The following is a 25,699-nucleotide window of genomic DNA, read 5'->3' as shown; positions in this document are numbered from 1 at the left end:
GTCAAATATTATCCAATCACAAAACCCCGACAATATGTGCCAGGCACTTGATAACAAAGCTTCTAAGAAAGTTTGGTCAAAATTCGTTGAGAAATGTATGAGGAGTTGCGCACAGAAGAAATTGTTCACTATATATTCTATATAAGGAAAAAAAACAAAGGGCCATAATTAGGTCAAATATATACCAATCGCAAAACCCTGGCAATATGTGTCAGGGCACTTGATGACAAAGCTTCTGAGAAAGTTTGGTCAAAATCCGTTGAGAAATGTAGGAGGAGTTGCGCACAGAAGAAATTGTTCACTATATATTTTATATAAGGAAAATAAACAAAGGGCCATAATTAGGTCAAATATTATCTAATCGCAAAACCCTGGCAATATGCGCCAGGGCACTTGATGACAAAGCTTCTGTGAAAGTTTGGTCAAAATCCGTTGAGAAATGTAGGAGGAGTTGCGCACAGAAGAAATTGTTCACTATATATTCTATATAAGGAAAAAAAAACAAAGGGCCATAATTAGGTCAAATATATACCAATCGCAAAACCCTGGCAATATGTGTCAGGGCACTTGATGACAAAGCTTCTGAGAAAGTTTGGTCAAAATCCGTTGAGAAATGTAGGAGGAGTTGCGCACAGAAGAAATTGTTCACTATATATTTTATATAAGGAAAAAAAACAAAGGGCCATAATTAGGTCAAATATTATCTAATCGCAAAACCACGACAATATGCGCCAGGGCACTTGATGACAAAGCTTCTGTGAAAGTTTGGTCAAAATCCGTTGAGAAATGTAGGAGGAGTTGCGCACAGAAGAAATTGTTTACGCCCGCCCGCCCGCCCGCCCGTCCGCCCGCCCGCCGACATACCTCAATCTAATAACCAGTTTTTTCCTTCGGAAAACCTGGTTAAAAACTATTATTGTTCTAATTAAAAATTAGTTGTCATATCATGTTTATTCAAGAAAGGAATGTGTCTTACTAATAAGCGTTTAAACTATCGTGATAGAACAGTAACTAATTATTAGCATAATTATATAACAGCACAAGTGAGGATAAACTGGTGGATATTTTAATGCATAAATCTAGATAGCCTATGCTTTGATAGTATGTGTAGATATAAGTCGCTTCCATAATCGTACACAGTTTCCGATACCTTCCTGCTGTCTATATTATGTTTTGATTATATATGAGAATGCATGACATCCATACAGAAAGAACGCCTGTACAATGTAAATACTCCATGTCTTCAAATCGTGGGACTACAGTGTTAAAATACCTGCTACATGTTTGAATATTTAGTAAATTACTGATACTCGTTCATAAAGCCTTTCTAAGCATTGTTCTGTATCCAGGTTTTATAGAAGATTTTTGGTTAAAAAAAGTGTTATGACGTCTTATTATACTTCTGCAAATGTCGGCTAGTTATAGTCAATACTATTCTTAATACATTGACAAAATGAGTGGCTAATGAATATTTTCCCAAATCACATGTAATTTCCCGTAATGCGTATCACCAAAAAGAGTGGAATGCTAACCTAAGACATAGCTCAGCATGAATGGTGTGAATATCGTATGTCAAGCAAAATACAGTTTGTATTATTCTACGAATTTCAATTTTGAGACATTTTTCCTCAAATTACCAAGTTGTTTTCTGATAGAGGATGTTCACGTACACAATAAAACAATCTTATGTCAATTTTTGTTAATTATGATCTTTGTTTCATTTCATATGCATGATTTGAGAATGTTCAATTTACTGTGATTTTTTTTACAATTAAAATGGTTTATATTACGTAATTTGGTGTTTTCATATTGTTGTACATGTAAACATTATCATGCAACTGTATATAGATGCGTTTCTATTTCAAATCTTTTGTTAAAACATAATTCATCCTTTCATAATGTTTTATATTTAAAATCAATGCGTTGCCCGTTTGATCACAACATTACAACAACGTAAGTCTTGTAGCTTTAAAAAAAAAAGAAAAAAGACTGCTTTTGGAACGGGAATTGCAATTATGCTCTGCTGTTTTAGTGTGTCTGTAAACATTAACACCCCGTCCTTCGCCCCCACTTTTCCCCAATCTCCAAAAAGCAAATAAAAGGTTATGAAACGCAGATAAAAATTCAAACAATAAATTAATTTTCCAAAATAAGAGAAAATGAAAATTCGTTTTACTTTGTTTGAGTTTTTGTGGGGGGCGACTTTTAAGCTTTACTGGTGGAGACACGCCTTAGGTGCCCTTCCGCGCATTATTTCAGGCACATGAGTAGAGCCCAAGTCGTTCGTAAATTCTCACATGTAAAAATCCAAAGTCCTGTCGGCATTCGAACCCACAACTGTAAGTTGGGGTGAATTTTTTTAAGTCAACGATCTTAACTACTCAGAAACGCAAGCCCCGCGTTTTTTTTTTATTATTGTTCGAAAATCGATTGAAAATGTTTTGACAAATCGCAATTTGGTTTGCATTAATAAACTGCTTTTCGGTTCTTAAGTGCTTTCTTCAGTATAATTTTTCTTTACTTCTTATTCCATATTTCAAACATTTTTAATTAACCGTCTAATTCATAGTATTATATCATATGGCAAGAAAAGGCCTTTATAAGCATTTTATGTTTTTGGATCTGACAATTTTTCAGCATTGTATTGTGTTATCTATTTTTGTATGTAAATTTGTTTGTGCAAAATGTTTGAAGTAGGATATGTTGAAACTTGTTAAACTGTCATGGCTGTTCTTGTTTCAATGCTCTTGTTTCCGATAAATTAGATAAATAGAGACATCGTATAGAATCAATGTATTGATATTTTCAGTTCCTACAAGTTTTCTTTTTATATAAAACAATATATATCTCGCAGACACTAACGACGCAGGTTTTGAATTTTATCTTTATCAATTTTAGTTGATATGGTTTAAATAAGACGAATCTTGACCATTCAAAAGCAGCGTAATGACGCAATTAAGTATGCAAATCATACATTTATACTCACCTAGCAGCGTTGCAAACAATATAGATTCCAGCCTTAAAGGTAAATTAAAATTACGATGTATGACATATCAAAGATGCTGAATGTTATGTAATTAATTTACTAATAAATGCGATAATTTTATAGGAAAAATCAGAATTTAGGAAAAATACAGAAAATAAAATGATGAAAAAAATCTTCGACGCTGACTCGGTCTTTCTAAATATAACACATTGGTGAACGTCATCAGTAAAACATAATCGGTCATATGACCAATCTTTTAAGTAGAGCAAAACAAACATTGATGCCGAAGACAGCAGCTCATTCAACACAGTAGGTTATTTTTTTTATAAATTTTACTGTTTTTTTTTTGTTATAAAGATTAATCTGAACTGGCGACAAACCCGAGAGACTGGTTTCTTCCTCCCCGGCATGATTGTTTACAAGCTGTGTGAGCGAGTGGATAACTTTCTGTATTACTTCTCACTCTTTTGTAATTTTAATGGGTGTTATTCTCACTCTTTATATCTGTTTATACAAGTTTACCATGTGACTAAGAAATTTGTACACTGGTAACATTACTTTGAACATTAAAATTCTTGTCACGTAGTTTTACTTCTAAATTATAAAATGACACCATTTTGCTCTATGCAGCCTCTCATTTTTCAAAATTCTCTACGAAGGGTTTTCAAAAAAGTGAGTGTAATTTAGTTGTCTTAAATGATATATTTTGGTTGAATAGTCATAAAGTTAAGATCTGTTTTCATCTGAAGTTATTGCATCGGATTATGTGTCAAAATGAAACAAACAGGCAAAATCATGGCCGAATTAGAGATTATAAGAAGGTGATGATGAAAATTCTTGATATGATCAGAGTGCAAAGATCACAACCGTAATGGATTATGGTTTTGACTTTAGATGAAATAAAGCTTATTATTTGATTTGTACGATTTGCCCCCGATTATAAATCATATTGTCGAAAGTTTTGATGTTCTCACTCTTTTGTATCATAGGCAAAAATAACGACATGTTCCCTGTTGTCACAATATGAAACCCCAGAAAAAAAGAAACCAATGATTGGGCATCTGAATATGATATATCACTATCGCTTTCCCTTTCTCTATCGTCACAATAGGTGTACTCTGTGGGGATATAAATTTCAACGAATTTGCTTGTTTTACTTGCCTTGTGTGACTACAACAAATGTTTTCTATTGTAAGACTATATTTATATATACATGTATATAAATTCTTTTCTGACTGTTTCGAAATCAAAAATATAATTTACTAATAATCTATTGAGTATGTAAATCACACATTGATTTGTTGGTTATAGTTAAATATTAATCGTAAGAACATACTGTTAACCCGAGGCGAATGTAAATACTGTGATGATAATGTTTTCGCTAAATCTAAATGAAACCAAGAGTAACAATAACCTAATTATCCTTGTATCATAGATTGAGGACCTTTCTGTTGAAAATGTGTCAGAGTTTACTCGTATACATATATACATGCAAAGTGAGTTTTTGGAGGACAGGTATTAGTTACCCGCACTCAAGAGCATAAACCATTGATTGGCTCGTTTTTTCTTGGGTTTACTGCTTGTGACGATAGCACTTTTTGTGGTTGTAAGATACGTTAAAACTACAACAGACGTCTTCGTTCAGTTTGACATTTATTTGCGCCTTATCTCCATTTTGAAGAGTACGTGTTGTTGCGCAGGGATAACAATCGTACGTCTATGAAAATCGTAAGATTTTAGGTTGAACGCACGACCGCGTTGATAAGACAGTCTTACGATTGAGCGTACGACAATCGTATATCAAAATTTTAAATTGTAAATTAGAATTCCAAAATCGTACGGTCGTTGATAAGACTGTTGTAATTCTAAAGCATTTTACAACCACAAAAGTCTGATGCGTGCATTAATAATTGTGAGGATGCTGTTATACATTATTAAGACAAGCCAACTTATACATTTAGTTATATTTGATTGTTTACATCATTTCTTGTTTAGATCTAGTACTTAAGAAAATTACAAACAGTCTTACGTTATATCTAAATGTGTTTTATATTGGAGCTAGGTTAAAGCAATATAAATTTAACAATCATTTACCACTTTCTAATTTCTATTGTATACATGTATTTACTGTAACAAACTGCACGTCTCACAGAAAAAATGATACACACTTGTCTTGGATGAATGACAGACTATTTTCCCCCTAACCAGTTGCTGCCCTGACTGTTCTCACCTTTTTTTGTTTTTTTTTTGTTTTGGATTTTACGTCACATCGACACAGTATAGGTCATATCGCGACGTTCCAGCTTTACTGGTGGAGGAAGACCTCAGGTGCCCTTCCGTGCATTATTTCAGGCACGAACGGGTACCTGAGTAGATCCACCGACGTTCCGTAAGCTAGCTGGATAGCTTCCTCACATGAAAGAATCCAAAGTCCCTGTCGGGATTCGAACCCACAGAGGTGAGGGGCAAGTGGTTTGAAGTCAACGACCTTAACCACTCGGCCACGGACGCCCCCTGAAATATGTTTTTTACCCTTTGTTGAAATTTACAAACAGGACCTCTGGTGAAAATCCTGCAGGAACCACATTATTCTGTAAATAAATTTACCTTTAAATTTCTATAATTCAACAGTAAATGTATTCTATAATACATGAACAAATGGTTATTTCATTGTCACTCCACCAATATCACTCATACAAGTTAATCAATTTGTATAATTACATGCAACAAAATTAAAAATGTTTAATGCATATAAAAACTTAATAATTTTGGTCCAGTTTGATTAAATATATAATATTTAAGATTATCACAAGATTCTTAATTAAAGTCCTACCAAGTGGTAATTTTGTAACACAGTGAGAAATGTGTGCAGCCTGAACAGGACTCAAACCCGGGACACTCAGAATACCTTACTACAGCTCTACCGTCTGAGCTATTTAGCTGCTTACAAATCAACTCCTCTAAAGAGTGAACAGTTCTGAACCATTATAATTACTTCACCGCTATATTGAAGTTTGTCAGTAATACAGAGCTATGAGAATTAACTCTTAGCTATGTGCAGTCAAGGCAACAAGTTGGGCGCCAATTGTAAGCGGGTGAGAAAAAATTTGCAGCCTGACCGGGATTTGTACCCGGGACCCTCAAAGTACCATACCATAACTTGACTGACTAAGCTATATGGCCACTTACACATTTTCTCCCCTAAATAGTGAACAGTTATGAACCACATGACATAATCCTACCAATTAAATACAAATACTATGTATTTAAAACCTTCAAGAAAAGTTTTGTTATCATTATGAATAAATTAAGTAAATGGAAGTCTTATCCATTTAAGGGAGGTGATCTGTTGTTGAGTTGTAACATCTTGTTCTTGTGATCCAAGGATCATGAGATAGCTAAGATCCCATCTTCAACATGATAAAATTTGTCAACAATCTTACAGATGGGACCACACTGCTAGGACCAGGGTTGCATCTGAAACTAGGCAAACTAGGCAACTACTGTATATCAAAGTTCCCTGGATTCATGCTATATCTCACTCTTACACTTTATCTAGATCTTTTCTCTTAGAATAATGATAAAAGTGCCAAATAATGTGTTTTACTCTATTATCATATACCAAAATATTTTTCCAGAAAGTAATGTGACTGTAATGAAATATATTTAAGTTACAAAACTCAGATTTTTTAACAAATCAAAGTCATTAAAATTAATAATTACACTGGAATTAAAATATCATTTTAAACAGTTCTCTCTTAACATATTTTTTTTGATGTTTTGAAATTTACCAAGTAATGTTAAAATTTAAAATAATAAATTTAAATAAATACATTTACTCATTCATCTTTGAGTTTTTTTTCTGATTTAAAGTCCCATGAATGGTTAAATCAGTTTATATTTTTGAATCATTTAGCCATGGGCAGCATCATGGCTTTGATTTGTCATAAATAGTATTTTATTTTCCCATGAAACCACAAAAATTTTTTTATTGAGTCCTGAAGATCTTTATGATGAAATCTTAACTGATAACCCAGGTTTAAATGAATAAATATAAAATTGCTAGCTGCAACAAATAGAAAAACCAAGTTTATAAGTTTTATAAAGCCAGTCTAAAAAAAATATTTCTATGCATATTCATCATTCCTGGACCTCCATCTATTTGATGAACTTCTTAAACTGGTAAATGTTCCATCTTATTCTATTCAATTTATAAATATAAAGATATATTTTTGTTATTAAATATACATAATGACTAAGATAGACAGATAAGAACAAACAAATAATTAGTTTACATGAGTTACATCCCTTAAAAAGAAGAAAAACCTGAAACCCAAAAGAAATTGCCATGAACTTTTGCCGTTTCAGGATCCCGGTCAAACTGCACATTTTTCTTACCCTGTGATATTTGGTGCAAAATGTGATATATAGCTTATAAGAAGTAATTACTCTGTTATTCAAGAAAAGAATTGTGCAAAAATTTCAATATAGTAGAGATGTCACAGCATATTAAGCTGTTCAATAATAAGGGGAGAAGATATGTTATTAAGAAACCTTATATCACAGTTGGTAGAGCTGTGGAATGGTATTCAATGCAGGACAGGTTTGAGCTCCAGTCAGGTTGCACTTTTTGTCTGCCTGTTACCTTAAGGGTCCAATATGAAGCTTATGGTGGTCAATTCACTTAGTCACTTAAGTGTTCCAATGAAAAAAGACAAATTTCAATATAATGGGGGTTATGTCAATGTAAAGATGAGATAAAATGTTTAAGCTGACTAGACCTGCAGTATGGTATTCCAAGGGTTCTGGGTTTTTTGGTAATGCTGAGGTATGGTACATGTATTCTGAGGGTCTCTGGATTGAGGCTTAGTCAGGCTGCATTTTTTTCTCACCCTAGTTTTGATATTAATAAATATTTTCTGCATATATTAATGATTTATAATGTTTTAAGTCAATATTGTTAAATATTTAATTATTGTCTATGTAACTTTATTTTTGACATTGTAACAGTACAACTTCTTAATTTGACCCTTTTTTGTATGAGGGGGAGAAGCCCTTAATTAACTCCACACCAGTGAGTTTTAAGCTGCGGTCTCCCTTACTCCCAGCAGATCCCAGGACCACCGCAATAAGTTATTGGGATGAAATCCGGGGTGAAATTATTGTTGCGGTCACACTAACCATGGCAGCACTACGGTAATTCCCAACAAACCCAGGCAGAGCCCCGGTCGATCCAGGCAGAGCACTGAAAAACCCTGGTGGATTGTTATCCCGCGAAAATGATTACATTGATACATAATTTTTTCCCCCACCTTTTTTCGTAGAAAAAAGGGGGATATAGAAATAGGCTCCATCCGTCTGTCACACTTTTGTGTCCGGTCCATAACTTTGTCATTTATTAAATGAATCTGAAATAACTTGGCACAAATGTCTGTTATCATAAGACGATGTGTCTTGTGCAACAACCAGACCCCTACCTCCAGGGTCAAGGTCGCACTTGCTCATTCAAGGTCAACATTGTCTATTTGAGGGTATATGTCGTGTCCGGTCCATAACTTTTTTATCTTTGAAGGGATTTTGTAAATACTTGCCACAATTGCTCACAATAATGAGAAGATGTGTCATGCGTAACAACAGGTCACCTACCTCCAAGGTCAAGGTCACACTTGGAGGTCAAATATTAACATAGTCTGTTACAGGGTATATTTAGTGTCCGGTTCATAACTTTGTCATTTATCAAAGGAATTTAAAATAACTTGGCACAAATGTGTGTTATAATAAGACGATGTGTCAGGCACAACAACCAGACCCCTACCTCCAGGGTCAGATTGCACTTGCTCATTCAAGGGCAACATTGTCTTTATGAGGGTATATGTCGTGTCCGGGCTATAACTTTCCTATCTTTGGAGGGATTTTGTAAATACTTGCCATAATTGTTCACAATGATGAGACAATGTATCATGTGCAACAATTGGTCACCTACCTTCAAGGTCAAGGTCAAACTTGGAGGTCAAAGATTAACTTTCCTATCTTTGGAGGGATTTTGTAAATACTTGCCATAATTGTTCACAATGATGAGACAATGTATCATGTGCAACAATTGGTCACCTACCTTCAAGGTCAAGGTCAAACTTGGAGGTCAAAGATTAACATAGTCTGTTAAAGGGTATATTTTGTTTCCGGTCCACTTTTTCATATATCAAAGGATTTTGAAAATAGTTGGCACAAATATTCACTATAATAAGACAATGTGTCATGCGCAACACCTGCATCCCTACCTCCAAGGTCAAAGTCACATTTCGAGGTCAAAAGTTAACATAGTCTGTTAAAGGGTAGATATTGTGTCTGATCTAGAACTTCTTCATAGTTCAAGGGATTTTGAAATAACTTGGCAAAAATAGTCACAATAATAAGACGATATGTCAAGTACAACACCTGCACCCCTACCTCCAAGGTCAAGGGCACACTTAGAGGTCAAAAGTTAACAGTCTGTTATATGGTATATTTTGTGTCCTGTCCATAACTTCTTCATAGATCAAGGGATTTTGAAAATACTTGGCACAAATAGTCACAATGATAAGATATGACATGTCATGCATAACACAAGTGTCCCTACCTCCAAGGTCAATGTCACATGTAGAGGTCAAAGATTTACATAGTCTGTTATTTTTAAATTCCGTGTTTCATTTTTCTGGTATTTCTTTAATAAATTTATTGTTGCATTTGCAGATCTAGCATTGATCACAATTTTGGACTGAAAACCCTAAGATCCATACCTCAATCTTTTGAAACAGCACAATTTTATGCTTCATATAAAACTTCCCCGAGGCGGGGGGTGGGCGTTGGTACTTCTGTTATAAGTTCTTGTTATTTAATAAAATATCTATTGTTCCTGAACATTAATTCATGATGATTTTCTGAAAAATCCTTATGCAAGACTGAATGCCGTAATGTCAAGCAAATGTATACCTCAGTGCTTGCAGTGCTTTGATTTAGAACATAATCTTGATCACTTTATCAGACTGCACTAAATCAAATATCTTTTAACGTCTGGTGGCTTTTTTTATTTATAAACTATAAACAAGATAAAATAAAACACAATTATATGTATTCATATGAAAATGACGAATCATGAAAATTCCAGTAAAATGAGCTTTTTTAATACATTCCAGCGTTTTGGGCAAATATTATAGCATTCGCACAAAAGTTATACCATTAGATGCGGAATTTATTTTGGAATAAAATGGTATATATATTTAAAATTATTTCGTGTTATTTGGAGTTTATATATAAAATAATTATAAGACCGTACGTGTGATTATCACGGCACTACTCCCAACCATGAACAGGCTCAATCAAACCGAGCCTGCAACATTTTCACGGCACTACCCATAACCATGCCCTTATTACGCCGCCGCACAATAATCACACGCTGGTCACAGAACCGAGCCACTTTATAAATTGTTAAAACTATTGAACACAGTTGAAATTAAATTCAAATTGTAAAATTTGTGTCAACGTTGCTTGAATAGTCAGTAGAACCTCGTGACCTTAAATATCTATTAATAACCTTCTCATTGAACTCCCTTCCCTTTTACGTATGTATTAATATGTTCCAAGCACTAAATATATAAATATAACTTTATATAATTATGTATATACAGTCTAAATAAAAAAATACACTCGTGAGCAGTAATTAAATGAGGTAGTTTTATAAAGGGGACGTAACTTTGTCAATAATCAATTATATTCTGTTTGAACCTCTGAAATTAAACAATTTTGGCTCATTTGTACATATATTTTTACCGTTGCCCATTTATTATCCTAATCACAACTGTGTTTTGTCTTATAGGTTGTTAAAAGTTAGATTAAATACATGTAATACTAGTGTATATGGTGAACTTGGAAGATATCCATTACATATTCATAGATATGTAAGAATTATTAAGTTCTGGTTAAAACTTGTAAAAATAGACAATATAATATTAAAAACAGTTTATACTCAAGCACTTGAAGATAGCAATAAAGGGCAGACAAATTGGGTTTCTAATGTTAGAAATATTTTAAATAACTATATGGATTTTCATACATTTTTGATAATTGTAACAATATAGACAAGGTTATATTTTTATCTGAATTTAAATGTCGCCTTATTGATTCCTTCAAGCAAGAATGGTTCAGTAATCTTGAAAAAAGTCCTGTTTTATGTATATATATCGTAGAAATGTTAAATCTTGTTTTGAATATGAATGTTATCTAAATACACTACCTAGGCGTTTTAGATTTTATTTTTGTAGATTAATAATGAATGGTCTTCCGCTTAGAATTTCAAACTTGTAGATTTAGTAGAAATAGGATTCCTCGCGAAGAAAGATATTGTTTGTGTTGCAATAATTTAGATATGAAAGATGAATACCATTTTATTTGTATATGTAAATGCTATGACGTTATAAGGAAACAACACTTAAAAACTTACTATAATTACAGAAATCCATCAGTATACAAATTTACTCAACTGTTAAACTAAAAAAATAAAAATGAGCTTGTACGTTTATCAACATTTGTTAAAGAAGCTCTTTCCATTAGGTATACACTTTTAACTAATAATGTCTGAATTGAATCAATGTTCATTCTCAAAAATGATTTGTTTCTATTCCATTAATATTCATAATTAATCTTTATTTATAAAAGTATACAGTAAATGCACATCTTTTCCCATAGCTTTATGCATGTTGTTTGTTTGTTTATTAGTTTATCTACTTATATATTATTATGAAACTATTGAATACATAAAATGTGATATCCAGATTTTGTTTGTAAATTTTCATGCAACTAAAATATATGTAAATATAATGTATTGTAGATGATGTACTTTGTACAAGTCTTAATAAAAGTTCTGTTCTGTTCTGTTCTTATACTTAAACTGTTGGATGCGAATGTGTGTATACAATGTTCTCAAATGGAATTCACGGATTGTTAAAAAAAAACTAAAAACAAAAAGTTTACCTTTTCCAGTAACTATATATACCCACAGAGCGCGACGCTATTACATGTATGCTAATTAATAAGAGATTTATCAGGTGATAAAAGATTTAGGCGATAAATAATGTGCTTGTTTACAAGAATAATCAATACCCATATTTGTCAATAAACTGATATAAGGAATGGCGAACATTTCAAACAGTTATATGTTTCGTGTTTTAGTGCATAATGTTAACTTTCACGCCTAGCGATTTTAAGAGAATTGACACCTCCATGCATCAATACGTATTATGCATATAACCAACCGGATATGACTCTAGGTAAAAAATATTTCTTTATCATAATATTTTTCGACATGAACAAGTATAATTTATGTAAGAAAATATAAAACAAAAATTATGAATAGACGCTTTTTTCCAATTCCCTGCAATTACCTTTTTCAAGATGCTCCTGTGTGTTGGATAACAAACATATATATAAAAAAGAAGGACAATTATTTGACACAATTCATTTTAGTAAACAATATTATTAATTCTAGTATGTTAAAGCGATTATCACGGCTTATCACGGCTTTACTGTCGCAGGCGGTTTATACATTTTTTTCAGAGATCAAGTTTGTTTAACATCAAAACATTATAAAAGTTTGCATAAACCTTCAGCTGAAGACACATGTAGACACAAAATTGATTTCGGAGAAAATAGTATTATACTTTACATAATTCAAAAATGTTTGATTAAATTAAATATAATTTCGTACGCATGACCGTTGTTACTTCGGCGCGATATAATCGAACACGTGCACTATTCTAATTTCTAATACAAATTATACATTTCGGCAATATAAGTAGCTCTATCTGATTGCAATTTTATTGATAACCATTATTTAATGTAATAACTTACGTTCAAACGCTTCGATTTGTTAAGATAATGTTATTCTAATTAAGAAAAATGACACATCAATGATTGTCTATTTACATCCCTGGCAAAATATAACAAACACACATTATATTATCAATATTTAAAATCACAACTGTCTTGAACACTAAATGAAAACACGATAGATATAACACATTCAAAAAGTAGAACTAAAACTTAAAAAAAAATATTTATCAGAACATAATTATAATTATTCATAACGAAGGTTGTCATAATTATTTAAAAATCGCTGCAATACATGCTTTTTAAAACACTCCCGTGTGTTAGAAAATTAATTAATTCCAACAAAAATTATACTATTAGATGCGGAATTCATTTTAAAATAAAATGGTGTATGATTTAACTATTTTGGAGTAAATCTAAGACCGTACGTGTGATTCTAACGGCACTACCCCTAATCGTGTGATTATTACGCCGCCGCGTAATAATCACACGCGTGGTAATATTAAAGCTGTAGCGTAATAATCACACTGGTGGAAATATTTCTCATAATCACTAACACAATGATTATTATAATTACTAAGAGGGTCATCATAACTATGTGGAGCTGCATGGCGACAACTAATATCATCATTGCCATTCAATGTGGTCTGTACCAGTACTATCCTCATTGAAAGATATTTTCTTTGTAATTAAAAAAAAACTCTAAAAACAAAACTATGATTATTCATTACGATTGGACGTCTTGTTGTCATAAAAAAGAAATCCTTAAAATGCCGTATTATTAAAAAAGAAATTATATTGCGGAAAACCTTTTGGAAAAAAAAGTGTAATACCAGTATGTCTGATTAAGTATAAGACCGTACGTGTGATCATCACGGTATTACCAAACACCACTAGAGCGAGTTGCATTGCTATTCTATTCTTTATTCCACTCAGATCATGCAAACACGACAACATGAGGTAATAATACATTTGCAATGAACATAATAAACGAGGCTAAGAACCATATATAAATATCACACAATATATAAACTATAGCGGGAAAGTTCATAATCAACAAATATAACATTGAAGTTATACAGATCAACACTTTTTTCAGGTTCATGAGTCAATTGACAGCATATACATTCTTTGGTGTATCAAAAAGGAACGAGGTGTTCATATAAGTTTAATATTATGGAAATGTCATGCCAATTAAAAAAGAATTCACACCTTCATGGACCTCTGCTTTCCGTTTACTTAACCCTTTTTCACACCATTACTATAACTAGATCTTTGCCATTTCGAGTCTTCCTTTTATTAGGCCAGTCAGTTTAGCCAAAAAATATGCTTAACATAGAACTAATTGCAACAGTTTTTATTTTGTGTTCATATGAAGGCACAATAAGTGTACTATCTCTAATAAAAAGTCCCAGCATGTTGCACCTGCCGTTTTGGTTAAAAACTAGTTTTGATCAAGCGTAGTGTAAGAATAAATTTGCAAAGACCTGGACTGCATGTACCATTACAATACATATTATTCTTGAGAAATTAAACATATAATTTACTTTAAACATAAAACTGTGTTAAAGTGACAATCTTTAGTATTTTTATTCTCTAAATTGGTTAATAAAGTATCTTATTTCTAAACTTTTATACAAAAAATAACATATAAAACATTACCCCACCCACTTTGTTTTAACAATGATATATCTTTAAAAAAGTTTTTAGATAACAAACACTTTGAGATAATCTAAAATTGTTTCAGACACATATTTACTACATTGATAGATGAAAAGACAAGATTATTTAAGTATCACACTCCTCATGAGTCTTAAATAATTCACTGAAAGTGAGTTTGTCCTAATGTACATGTTATCTTCTGTTATTGTTCATCTATCAATTCATGCAAATCTGCCAACGTTTGAGAGTTGGAACATGAAAGACCTTTGCAATTTCCACAACCACTGGAACATTCTAGTCCATGTTTCCGACAGGTACATTTTTTCGAGTCACAATTGAGTTTGCAGTTACAACGAATGATTTTAAGTAGTTGTTCAGGTGCAGGGGGGAGAGACGTTTAAACGGGTACCATTCTTTTTTGACAAATGCACCATCCATGATCCAGAGGATCCAGTGATGTATCGCCCATCCATACTTTAGTCTGATAATAAACTCTAAGGGAATGATAATGTGCAGATGCTGTGGTTGGTGGAAGTGTGTGTACCTGAACAAATGTAGAACTTGAAGCGACCTTATTTGAAAATTTCTGGTATCTTAATACATTAAGATTTCCGACAAATTTTTCATCATACAAAGCGATCATCAACTGTTCACCAACACGCGATATGTCAATCAGATTATCTGTTCCTAAGGAAATCATTGCAATTCTTTCTAAACACTGGCTTTTGTTGAAAAGTTTTTTAAATAATGCTGACTTTCCTATTTCCGAAAATACGAGACGGTAGTATCGCAGCCTGAATTGCATGTAGCAGAGGAAGAAAAAACACAGATATCAGAATCAAAAACACTAAACTTGGCCTTTTGAATGTCCCATACTTTCCCAAAATTCTCGGAAATTTTTTTTGGAAGCGGATCGGAATAACTACTTCATTTAAATCATTTCTGAAGTAGTGGCAAAGTAATACCAAAACAGATCAGTAATCTTCTCCAATCACATTGACGTTAATGTGTTTCTGCTAGTTTGATGGCTTTTTGGACGATTCAAAACATCAGCATCATTCAATAGCATGGCAAACAGAAAAGCCCATCTCTCATTAAACACTCAGCAAGCATATATATAAAGTTCTGTTTATTTATTTCATTGCTCAAAAATAAGTCTTTTTTCATTCTGCATGGTGTTTCAATCGAAAACCTCACTTGTGCGCATGCACGGCCTTTTAATCTTCTGTAGTGCGTCACATCTTTCGTGCTTGGTCTTTGAGTAGCCATCAAATACTATAGTGACATTTGATGCTGCTGCATCATCTTCAGAAATAAAATTCCTGCACAAGTAATCAGAATAGCATTTGCAAATTTCACCGTAAGTTTTCCCTTTATTCCAAGTTATGCGTTGTAAAAGTGATCCACCATCAATAACAAAATGTGTACATTTACCATGCTTCTTTTTTGTAGATAAGCAAGAACAGTCACCAAGTCTCCAAAGCGCATCGGCCAATGTAGCTTTGTTAGGCTCTCTTGGCAAACCTGTTGTGTCAAAGAGTGATGACGGTACACTTGCTAGTTCATACTGAAAAACTTCAGGAACATTTTCAATGTATCTGTCCGCAACAGCAGTGAGACGTTGGAATAGTAATTGTGTGTCAATATGAACTGCCTCACCCTGTATCTTTATGTCATTTTTCTCACTCAGTGTAACAACTTGCATTGACCTCTTGAAACTAAATCTTGCTGCAGTTTGCCCATTCATATTTTTCACTATCGATTCGCCAAGTTCCTCAGCATTGTCAACATTTACAGATGGATCTGCTTCTACACCTGTTTCAATATTTCTTAAATTTCTGTCTGCTTTATTGAATGGTATTCTTTCTCTCAGAAAAGTCAACAATGTATTCATATCTTTAGAATCTCGAACCGATCTCGAATTGCCTGTTTCTTTGTGCTGATCACTTGTTTGAAAAGATGTTCCAGTAAATTCCTGCATGGCATTGTTCATTTGTACACAAATCGGCATTGAAAATAACCACATTGACCTTTGATTTTCTGTCATTCCCGTCCTCTGGTTAGTCCACCGGTTGATTTAAGTGACCTCATTAATACTTGTTCGATCACCAAAATCTGTCGATAACCCTGCCCAATAGCGATCGGATCTTCGAATGATATGCAATCCAGACATAAATGCTTCATATACATCCGGACTGGTATCCCTCAAACGAAGCATTGATTGTAAATAAATGTATGCACTCTTCAAATATAAATTATGACCGGATGCGGCAAAAAAAGGGAGCATCTTACGAAGGGTCACCAAATGCATATCCCAATTGCCTGTTCTTTCGGCTCTAATGAACTGTTGTAAAAATCGATACCATAGTCATGTACAAAAACCACAGCCTAGCAGTACGACTTTCGCATAACTCTTGTTTTTTCTGTTTCCATTACAGTTTGAAGATGATTCAAGCTTTCACATTCATTCAACGTTTCACACAATTCTTTATCTTCGTTTAACGTCTCATATACTCCAGCGAGGTCTTGCATTTCTTTATAGTTCAACATCTCTTTATTCCACGGTGACATATCTTCACTTTCAAAGTTATTTGAATGTTCAAATGTTTCAGCTCTACTATGACTAGTTTCAGAAGTGTCTGCTTTCAAGTTAGATTCAATACCTTTTTCTAGCAGCAAAACTGTTAATGCATTATCTACTAGCATGTGACCTCTGATGGCACGGTGTACAGCTTTACCAGACAGTATGTGCGTAACAGCATTTGGTGCATATATTGACTCGATCACGTCCTGTAGGCCAGATCCGGTCATAATATACCCTATACAGCCCAGAAAACTCATTTCTGTATGGAACGCCCCTAAGCGCAAAACTATTTTCTTTAACGGGCTTGAGGTTCCTTGACAGTAGATGATATCAACTGCTTTTTGATAAAGTGGCTGATCAAATGTTAACACTGGTGTTTTTCTGTATTTTTGAGATTGTTCACAGACGAAATGAAGTGTTGAATATATACATGTAGCATCGCTTGGACTTAGATCTATCATAGGCATAAAAGTTATTGTTGACTTCTTTGGAAATGATGCACCAGGCTTTTCAAATGTCTGCATAAACCCTGACCAGTTTGGTCTTGTTTGTTTCAACGGCCAAACAAGCTTGCAAAGCATGTCCAATGGCTCACCATTATTTTTCATTTGAATATCAGGTAGTGCACACAAAACCGGTAGGCCTCTTCCTGTGACTCAGATTGCACGAAATACTTAATGTCAACTCTTCCAAGTGTTGATATATCATTTATTGACACGTCTTTTCTAGGGACACGTACAGTCATTGCAGAGCCCGGAGTGGAAGTGGCTATGATTCCCATTCCATGGAATGTATTATGTCCATCCAGAGTTCTTAAATTGTGGTCTACATTGTCAGCAATAAACTGCAAAAAAGGCGAGCCTGTATCTTGGCATGGTATTTTTGTTGATAATACAGCGGCAGCATTTGCTTCATACTTCTGGACTTCATAGTATGAGCAACAAAACCCAAGGCTATTCAATGTATCTACCAAAGAACCTGGACCCAAAATGGTGGTGCAACTGAACACCAAGTCCAACTTGTAATGGAGCAGATAAATATTTTGGTCGACAAGATTGTATTATACTTTGTCCAATTGATGCAATTTTTACACCATTTTTATCAGATAGCAATTTTTCAAGGAAATGTTTTAAACTATCTGGTAAGTATTCAAGGTTTTTTTCTTGTGATGAAATGTCACTGAATAAAGGATAACTTTCTTTTTGATTAACTAAGTTATTGATATCAGTTTTAATTAATTTTGCAGCAGCATTAATGATTTGTTGTTTCTTTTCATCATCAGATAATTCTCTTGATTTCTCATAAAAGTTTTGAACAATAGAAGAAACACTGTGTCTTAGTGTCACAATATCATTCCTTCCTCCAATGTTACTGACAATAACCGCTTCTCCAAAGTGATCCATTATTTTCTTCTTCATATGTTTGATTGAATAAGACTTCTCTCCACATATATCTGTCATTTTGTTCACTAAGTCTGTGACGGTTAAGCTTTCATTTTCACAACTTTCAATCATATCTAATACTTTGTTAAAAGCATCTAACTGCTCATCATTTACTGGCCTTCCAGGAGATTTAATCTCCTTTGCTAACAGAGACTTTTCTACAAGATTAAATGCCCTAGGGATACTTTTGTAAGTCCTGAAATTTACACTACATGCCTGATGGTATATCGCGTCAGCTGCTGGTAAATCTATAACATGGCGCAATCTTAATTGCACTTCATTTGCCCATTCATCATTTCTCTCAAGACAGTTTTCCAAGATTTTATTTTGAAAATCTAAACTTCGAACAGGAAAAACATCATGTGATCTTTTCCTTGAAGAAGAAAATGTTGCAGACGAAGCATAAAAATATACATCTGGTTTTAAAATCAAATGTGTTGTTGTCAGATCTTAAATTTCTAAGTGGATCTACATTCAAAGCTTTAGTTATAACTTCTTTATTTTTGCGACGTGTGTAATCTTTTCTACACTGGACATGCACCTTGTCTCCTGGCTTTACATCGACTACACTGAAAGTACTGTCATTAATATTTTGTATGCCACTACACCCTTTCAGTCCAAGTCGAACAACTGGTTTACCATCATTAACATCCTCTTGACAAATGGGACATTTCTCCATCTACAACCGAACAGGAATTGATATAATTAGAATAATTTCTCAACGTATAATATATGTAGCAAAACTGTGTGTGCTAACATATTATGTTTTGTTTTGCTTTAATCTGGTCAATCAAAAAATAGAAAATGTTTTGTAAAAAACCTTTTAACAGATAGTTTATAATATAATAAATATTATATACTTGTATCCTCATGTTTAAAGGCTGATTTCATTAAGTTTACATCGTATTTATTACATACAGCTGTTCTTTGTTTCATTATGAGCTATAATGGTTGTAAAAATTAGGCTAAATGTATCCTTACGTTTTTTACTTCTTGTCCATCAAAGATTCAGAAAGATATAAAGGCTAAACTGCAATACCTGAAATTAAAATGAAATCTTAATTTTATCATGAAATGTGTGATTCTTACATGTTTAAATTAGTCTACTTAATAAAAAATCTCACATTACATCATCAGACCTCGTATAATAATTCATTTCATGAAATAAAAGCAGACGTTTTGATGCACAAATGCATAAGACAAAAGTAAAGCAATATTTACATTCAATTACTTGGATTGGAAGACATCACTACTATTTTTTCTATTTCAATCTGACTGCACACACCTGATGCAAATTATCACCTTTAATATAAAAACAACATACATAAAATTATTCCTTTTCAGAATGATTTTATCCTATGTTTATACAAAAGCTTATTGAAATAATAGCTGATTCTTTGCAGATGAGAACTTTATATTAACTGGTAACTTAACTAATACCATAATATTAAACATTGAAGTTAAAAATTTAGTATGCAGCAAATTTGACTTGTGAAATAAAGTTGCTATTTAGGTGTTTCATAAAAATGCGACTTGTCTAATATGAAGAAAATTTTCATTGAACAACGTGGAACTTAAGTTACTTGAAAATAAATAAAGTACTTGACTTGAATAACTTTAGATAACTAGACTTACATTTTCCAGTTTAATTAAGTTATCTCTTCTAAAGTTTTTCATTTTAATATTTATTCACATACAATGCAAATTTTCCACCTGAAATAAACAAAACATTTAATATAGTCAATATTTTTTTTTTGTAGATATTGCACGAGCTAATTTATGACCTATCTGCGCTTCCGTAGAAAAAAAAAATGGAACAGACCCTATATTATCATTGCATTTCTTGAAATATTTTACGATATAAATAAAGCATCTACACACCATTATTCTTTATAAGCACTATAAGTATTATATTTTATCTAAGATGCCGATTTACTTCGCATTTAAGATACTATTAGTATTTGACTGAAATGAATCTTCCGTTATATGCTTGATTTGATTCGGCGTAACAGACGAATATAAAGTCTTAAAAAAATAGTTACGTTAATATTTATACTGCAAACTATAATAGTTGTTAAAATAAATGATAAAATAACATAATTACCGTCAAAATAAATCCAATCCATGTAAAACACAAAAATTCTTTAGGATTTTAAACAAAAGGCCGCCATGTTACTTGTTGTGTGACGTCACTAAAACCCGCGTGTACAAACAAATATTTTTCGTATGGTGTACAGTAAAGAACACAACCAAAATTGCAATTTAATTTCAAAATAAATGTCGATTTAAAAGTTTTCTGCATAGAATTTTTTTTGGGACTTTTTATGATAAACATAACAATATCATTGCTTTCGCATGACACAAAAAGAATTTCTGTTGCAATTAGTTCTATCCCATACGCTTCTTTTATCGGACTATATTTATTTATTTATTTATCTATTTATTTATTTATTTATTTATTTATTTATTTATTTATTTATTTATTTATTTAATTATTTAATTTTGGATCTAACTATTATATTGAATTGCATGCAAACACACAAAGCGCAACAAATAAGACTTAACATATTTCAGCTAAAACGGGGGACAAATATAAATAAAAAAAACGGAGGGAAATCCATGAAACAGACTTTTTTTAACTATTTTAAAACAGAGAAACCTAAACTGAAAAATATTTTTCAATTATATCAGGCATTATTTATATTAATGTCTGTATCGAACGATTGCACGCTGATATTTAAGAAAGAGCGTTTTCTGTCTTAAGTTTACACTTTAAGATACCCCTATGCGGTGGAAAATCATAGCTTTTTAATAAAATTTACACCATTAGACGCGGAAATTATTTAGGAAAAAAATGATATATAATTCAAGAATATTAAGTGTAAATATAATACCGTCCGTGTGATTATCACGGCACTACCCCAAAACCGTGTGATAATTACGACCCTGCGTAATAATCACACGCGTGGTAATATTACCACGCGTGTGATAATTACGCGACACCGGTCCAAAATTTTTCTTTATGAAACGCAACCCTGACCTGAACATGGCAATGATATGCGCATCTCATCTTGGTATTAATAGTTCTCATAAAGTTTCATTGTATTCCAGCCAGATGTTGCAGAGACAAAATAGTGCGTAAACAATTATTGCACCATATGCATACTGTATTACTTATTAAGGGCCATAACTCTCATTTGAAGGGTCTGACTGGGACAAGATGAGTATATGCTCATCTCCTATTGGTATTGATTGTTTCAAGAAAGTTTTCTTGAATTTCTTTGAGTGGTTGCAGAGAGATAGCACGGAAGCTATTATTACTCTATACGCATACTGCATAACTAAATAAGGGACATAACTCTGTGATTTAAGAGTCTGACCAGAGCAAGGCAACAATATAAAGCATCTTCTCCTCTTGGTATTGATTTGGTTCCGCAAATAAAGTTTCATTTGAATTTCGTGCAAAGTTAGTTAAAGATAAATAGCATGGAAACGATAATTGTTCTATATGCATACTGCATAATTAATAAAGGGCCATTAAATCGCTGTGTTGAAGGGTCTGCCAGAAACTAGATGGCCTATATTGCTCATCTCCTATTGGCAATTTGATTGTTTCTGCAATTCAGACAGTAGTTCCAGAGAAATAGCACAGAAAAATGATTAATGCTCCTACACGAATAACTGCATAACGTAACCAAGGGCCATAACTCAGTGTTAAAAAATAAGACTGAAACAAGGCAAGGATATGCGCATTTTCCATTTAATATTGGTGGTTTTCCAATTTGCAATTGATTGTTTACACAGATTCCTGCCAGTGGTTGCTAAGAGATACGATTATTACTCTATATGCATACCGCATAATTAACTAAAGACCATTACTCTGTGATGAAGAGTCTGACCTAAGCAAGGCAACAATATGCGCATCAACTCTTTGTATTGATAGTTCCCATAAAGTTCCATTGAATTTTCGCTAGTAGTTGCAGAGAAATAGTAGGGAAATGATTATTGCTCTATATGCATACTGAATAACTAATCAAGAGCCATAATTATGTGATTAAGTCAGGCAATAATATGCGCATCTCCTCTTGGTATTGAAAGATCCCATAAAGTTTTGTTGAATTCTAGCCAGTGGTTGCAAAGACATAGCACGGAAACGAGTATTGCTCTTTATGCATAATCAGGGGCCATAACTCTGTGTTGAAGGGTCGGACCGGAACAAGGCGACGATATGCGCATTTTCTGTTGGTATTGATGATTCCCATAAAGTTTCGTTGAATTCCAGCCAGCAGTTGCAGAAAACTAGCGCGGAAACAAAATTGGAACGGACGGATGGACGGACGGAAGGACAATGCCAAACAATACCTCCTCTCGATTCCATCGGCGTGGGATAACAAAACTGGCAGATTTTCCTTCCATACGGATTGCTATATCTTGATCGTTCCGCTTTTGCAATAATCTTCAAACATATGTTGAGATATTTATGAGCACATATCGGCATAAGGTTTGTTATCTGATGATATGTTTTTGCTCATAAGCAATGGATTATAACATTTTCATTTCTTAATAACGTCAACGAAAGATGTAGATGTTCTGTTCCTGGTAAATCCATTTATTAAATTTCTTTGATGCTCTTTTAAACAGATGGAATCGTCAAACATTTATCTCAGTTTCAAAGGCATTCTAATGTTTAAACTGGATAAATGATATAAAAGGAGTGACATCTCAGTCCGATTCAATGTAAGAAAATAAATATATTCATAGCTGCCAAAAAACAGACTTTCAAAGAAACAAAATCAGCAAAAGATATGTGATGTATATGGCAAAATAATATTTTTTGGGAACTGTCACAAGATACCAAAAATATAATAGTTTTTGAAAAATAAAAAATGATAGCATTTGTGAGGCCTTTAAAAAGCATGCGATTGTCTTTTTGCAGCTGTGGAAGATATTGTTTAATTGTTCAAAGGACGTGAAAGTAAGAATCGTTTTATTTGTCCTTATGCGAACAATAGCAACATATCGGTCGCCGGACAATCGTTGAGGTGTTTCAAAGTTAAAGGAATAGTAAATTTTGGTACACGGTTCACTTGGTCATATATTAGTTTTTGGTGATATTGTAGCTATTGTGTTTATGTTTCAAAACGTGAAATAGTAAGGCGCTACTCAGTAAACAATTAACATTTTAAAGTATATAAAATGGAAAGAACTACTGTGTTTTAGTGTTTAATATGACGTGAATAATATTTTCCGATTTTTCTTTCTAGCTCGATGTTAACTTGTTGTTTAAGAAATCGTTCTTTAAGCGGAGTATACACATTGCATTTTTCGTAGATTGCTTCTGATGATTTAAGGCTTTAAATGAAATTCATTAACTTTATTTTGATACGCACAAATGGATGCCGCCAGAAATCATCCTCACACTGGCTGATGATTATCCATTAGAACATACACGGTTTATGAGACAAAAGAGATGGCGAAGTAAAAACTAAAAAATGACATATTTTCTGAAAGCCTTAGTGTTTGTCTGAATTTGGGTTTTTGAATATATTCTTCATGATATAGTGCGAGTCACTTGGTTTGCCCATTATTGAATGCCAGCTTTGCCAATGTGCCTTTAACAATTCTACATTGACATATTTTAAAATATCTGCTTCGAACCAGCGGCAACTGAATAATGCTAAGTTTTAAGAATTACCGTTTCTCTGTTTTCATGCTGGACGTTGTACTTGTATGAGTTTTAACAAAATTATGATACAAATTTATCATATGCTCAGGTTCATAATTGTTTTATCTAAAATCCATATGAGGTAAGTGGAAGACGTTAATTGGATATTTCATATTATAATATGCATATTTGCATATTCGGAAAAAGTTGATAATAATTGTTACTTACTGTGGATAATTCAGGATCCTACAAACAACAGTTGCATCACGCTCATCAAAATCATCATGGCAGACTGTTCCCCACCGCTTATTATGCCAAACTTCTAGTCTCCCTTCAAATTGATTTGACCCGTTCACCAATCGAACATCTAGAATAGCATAAATTATATTTGATATTTTTGCATATCAATTAGGATGATCATAATTTCTACATTTTTCATAAGCATAAACTATGGTAAACAAGATCAACAAGGAAATGCGGCGTTCAATGAACGCAACCTCACACGATCAAACAACAAGAGGCAGTGGCAATGAGCCCAGGAGGACCCAAAACAAAAACAGGACAAGGCAAGGTCTGTATATCTTCTTGTTAATAACAACACTATTTCAGTGAAGTTCGAAAACAATTCCATCAATGGAATATGTAATTTTAAAGCAATCGCGGAAGTGTCTAACATTTGATCTTAAGTCGGAACATCAGCGGCATTGGTTCTGCACGTAACATTATTGTGGTTTATTCTTGAGCAAAGTATGAAGAAAATAGGGATTAAGGATCTATAGTGGACAAGGTGGATTACTACAAATGAGCATTGTAGGGAAACTCATTATTTTTAAATGTTTCCAATTAAGCCATGGCATGAAAATAATAATAGAATTTACTCTATCTACTATTATGTTCGGTACCAAATGTCTTCTTGTTTGTCCAGACAGTCTTGCGGGTCGACAAACTTACCGACGCAGCAAATTTGTTCAAGTAGAGCCCATCCAAACTATGTGATCTGGGGATCGAATATGTTAATAAGCGGTCAGTGGGACATAAAAACAAAACACAAAAACAAACAAGATTGCATTTGAGAAAAATGCTATGCAACCCCATTAATACAACACTAAATAGTAGTGTAAGAACAGTTTTTTTTGTTTCTATACAAGTGAAGTTTGTCATAATGCATAGATCCCTGACCTATCTAATTCTTATTATCATATCAGTGGTTAAATATATTGTTAATCCAATAAAAGATCAGAGTAGGAATATATCAATGCACTTGAGTCTAGTGAATTTGGTGGTGAAGGTCATATTTCACACAGCCTAAATTTGATGACAACATAAAAGGACAACACAGTAAGACACTTTGTCAAAATCTAGGTCAGCTGATATCAAAGTTCACTTTACATCTTAATCTGTGCACATGGTTCAAATTTCATAGCTATACATCAAAGGACAAGAAAGTAGGTCACGTCATCAAAATCAAGGTCACCTGATATCAAAGTTCAACTTTACTA

At 33.1% G+C, this 25,699-nt stretch overlaps 1 protein-coding gene across 5 annotated transcripts in view; it reads right to left on the bottom strand.

Annotated features, from left to right (window-relative positions):
• The window catches only part of LOC132743110 (deleted in malignant brain tumors 1 protein-like), a 180,390-nt gene that overhangs the window by 59,182 nt on the left and 95,509 nt on the right, over nt 1-25,699 (bottom strand). For 4 of the 5 annotated variants that reach the window (XM_060731626.1, XM_060731623.1, XM_060731622.1 and 1 more), the window contains one exon: nt 24,429-24,567. The exons of the other annotated variant lie outside the window; for it this stretch is intronic. In XM_060731626.1, coding sequence (XP_060587609.1) covers nt 24,429-24,567 — 139 coding nt within the window. The remainder of the gene's footprint in view (nt 1-24,428; nt 24,568-25,699) is intronic. 5 annotated transcript variants of the gene reach the window in all.

Source organism: Ruditapes philippinarum, unplaced genomic scaffold (assembly GCF_026571515.1).
Source record: "Ruditapes philippinarum isolate M1 unplaced genomic scaffold, ASM2657151v2 ctg981_1_1_1_1, whole genome shotgun sequence".
NCBI classification, from domain to species: Eukaryota; Metazoa; Mollusca; class Bivalvia; order Venerida; family Veneridae; genus Ruditapes; species Ruditapes philippinarum.
The sequence above is the reverse complement of the archived record's forward strand: the minus strand, read 5'-3'. Positions and strand labels throughout refer to the sequence as shown.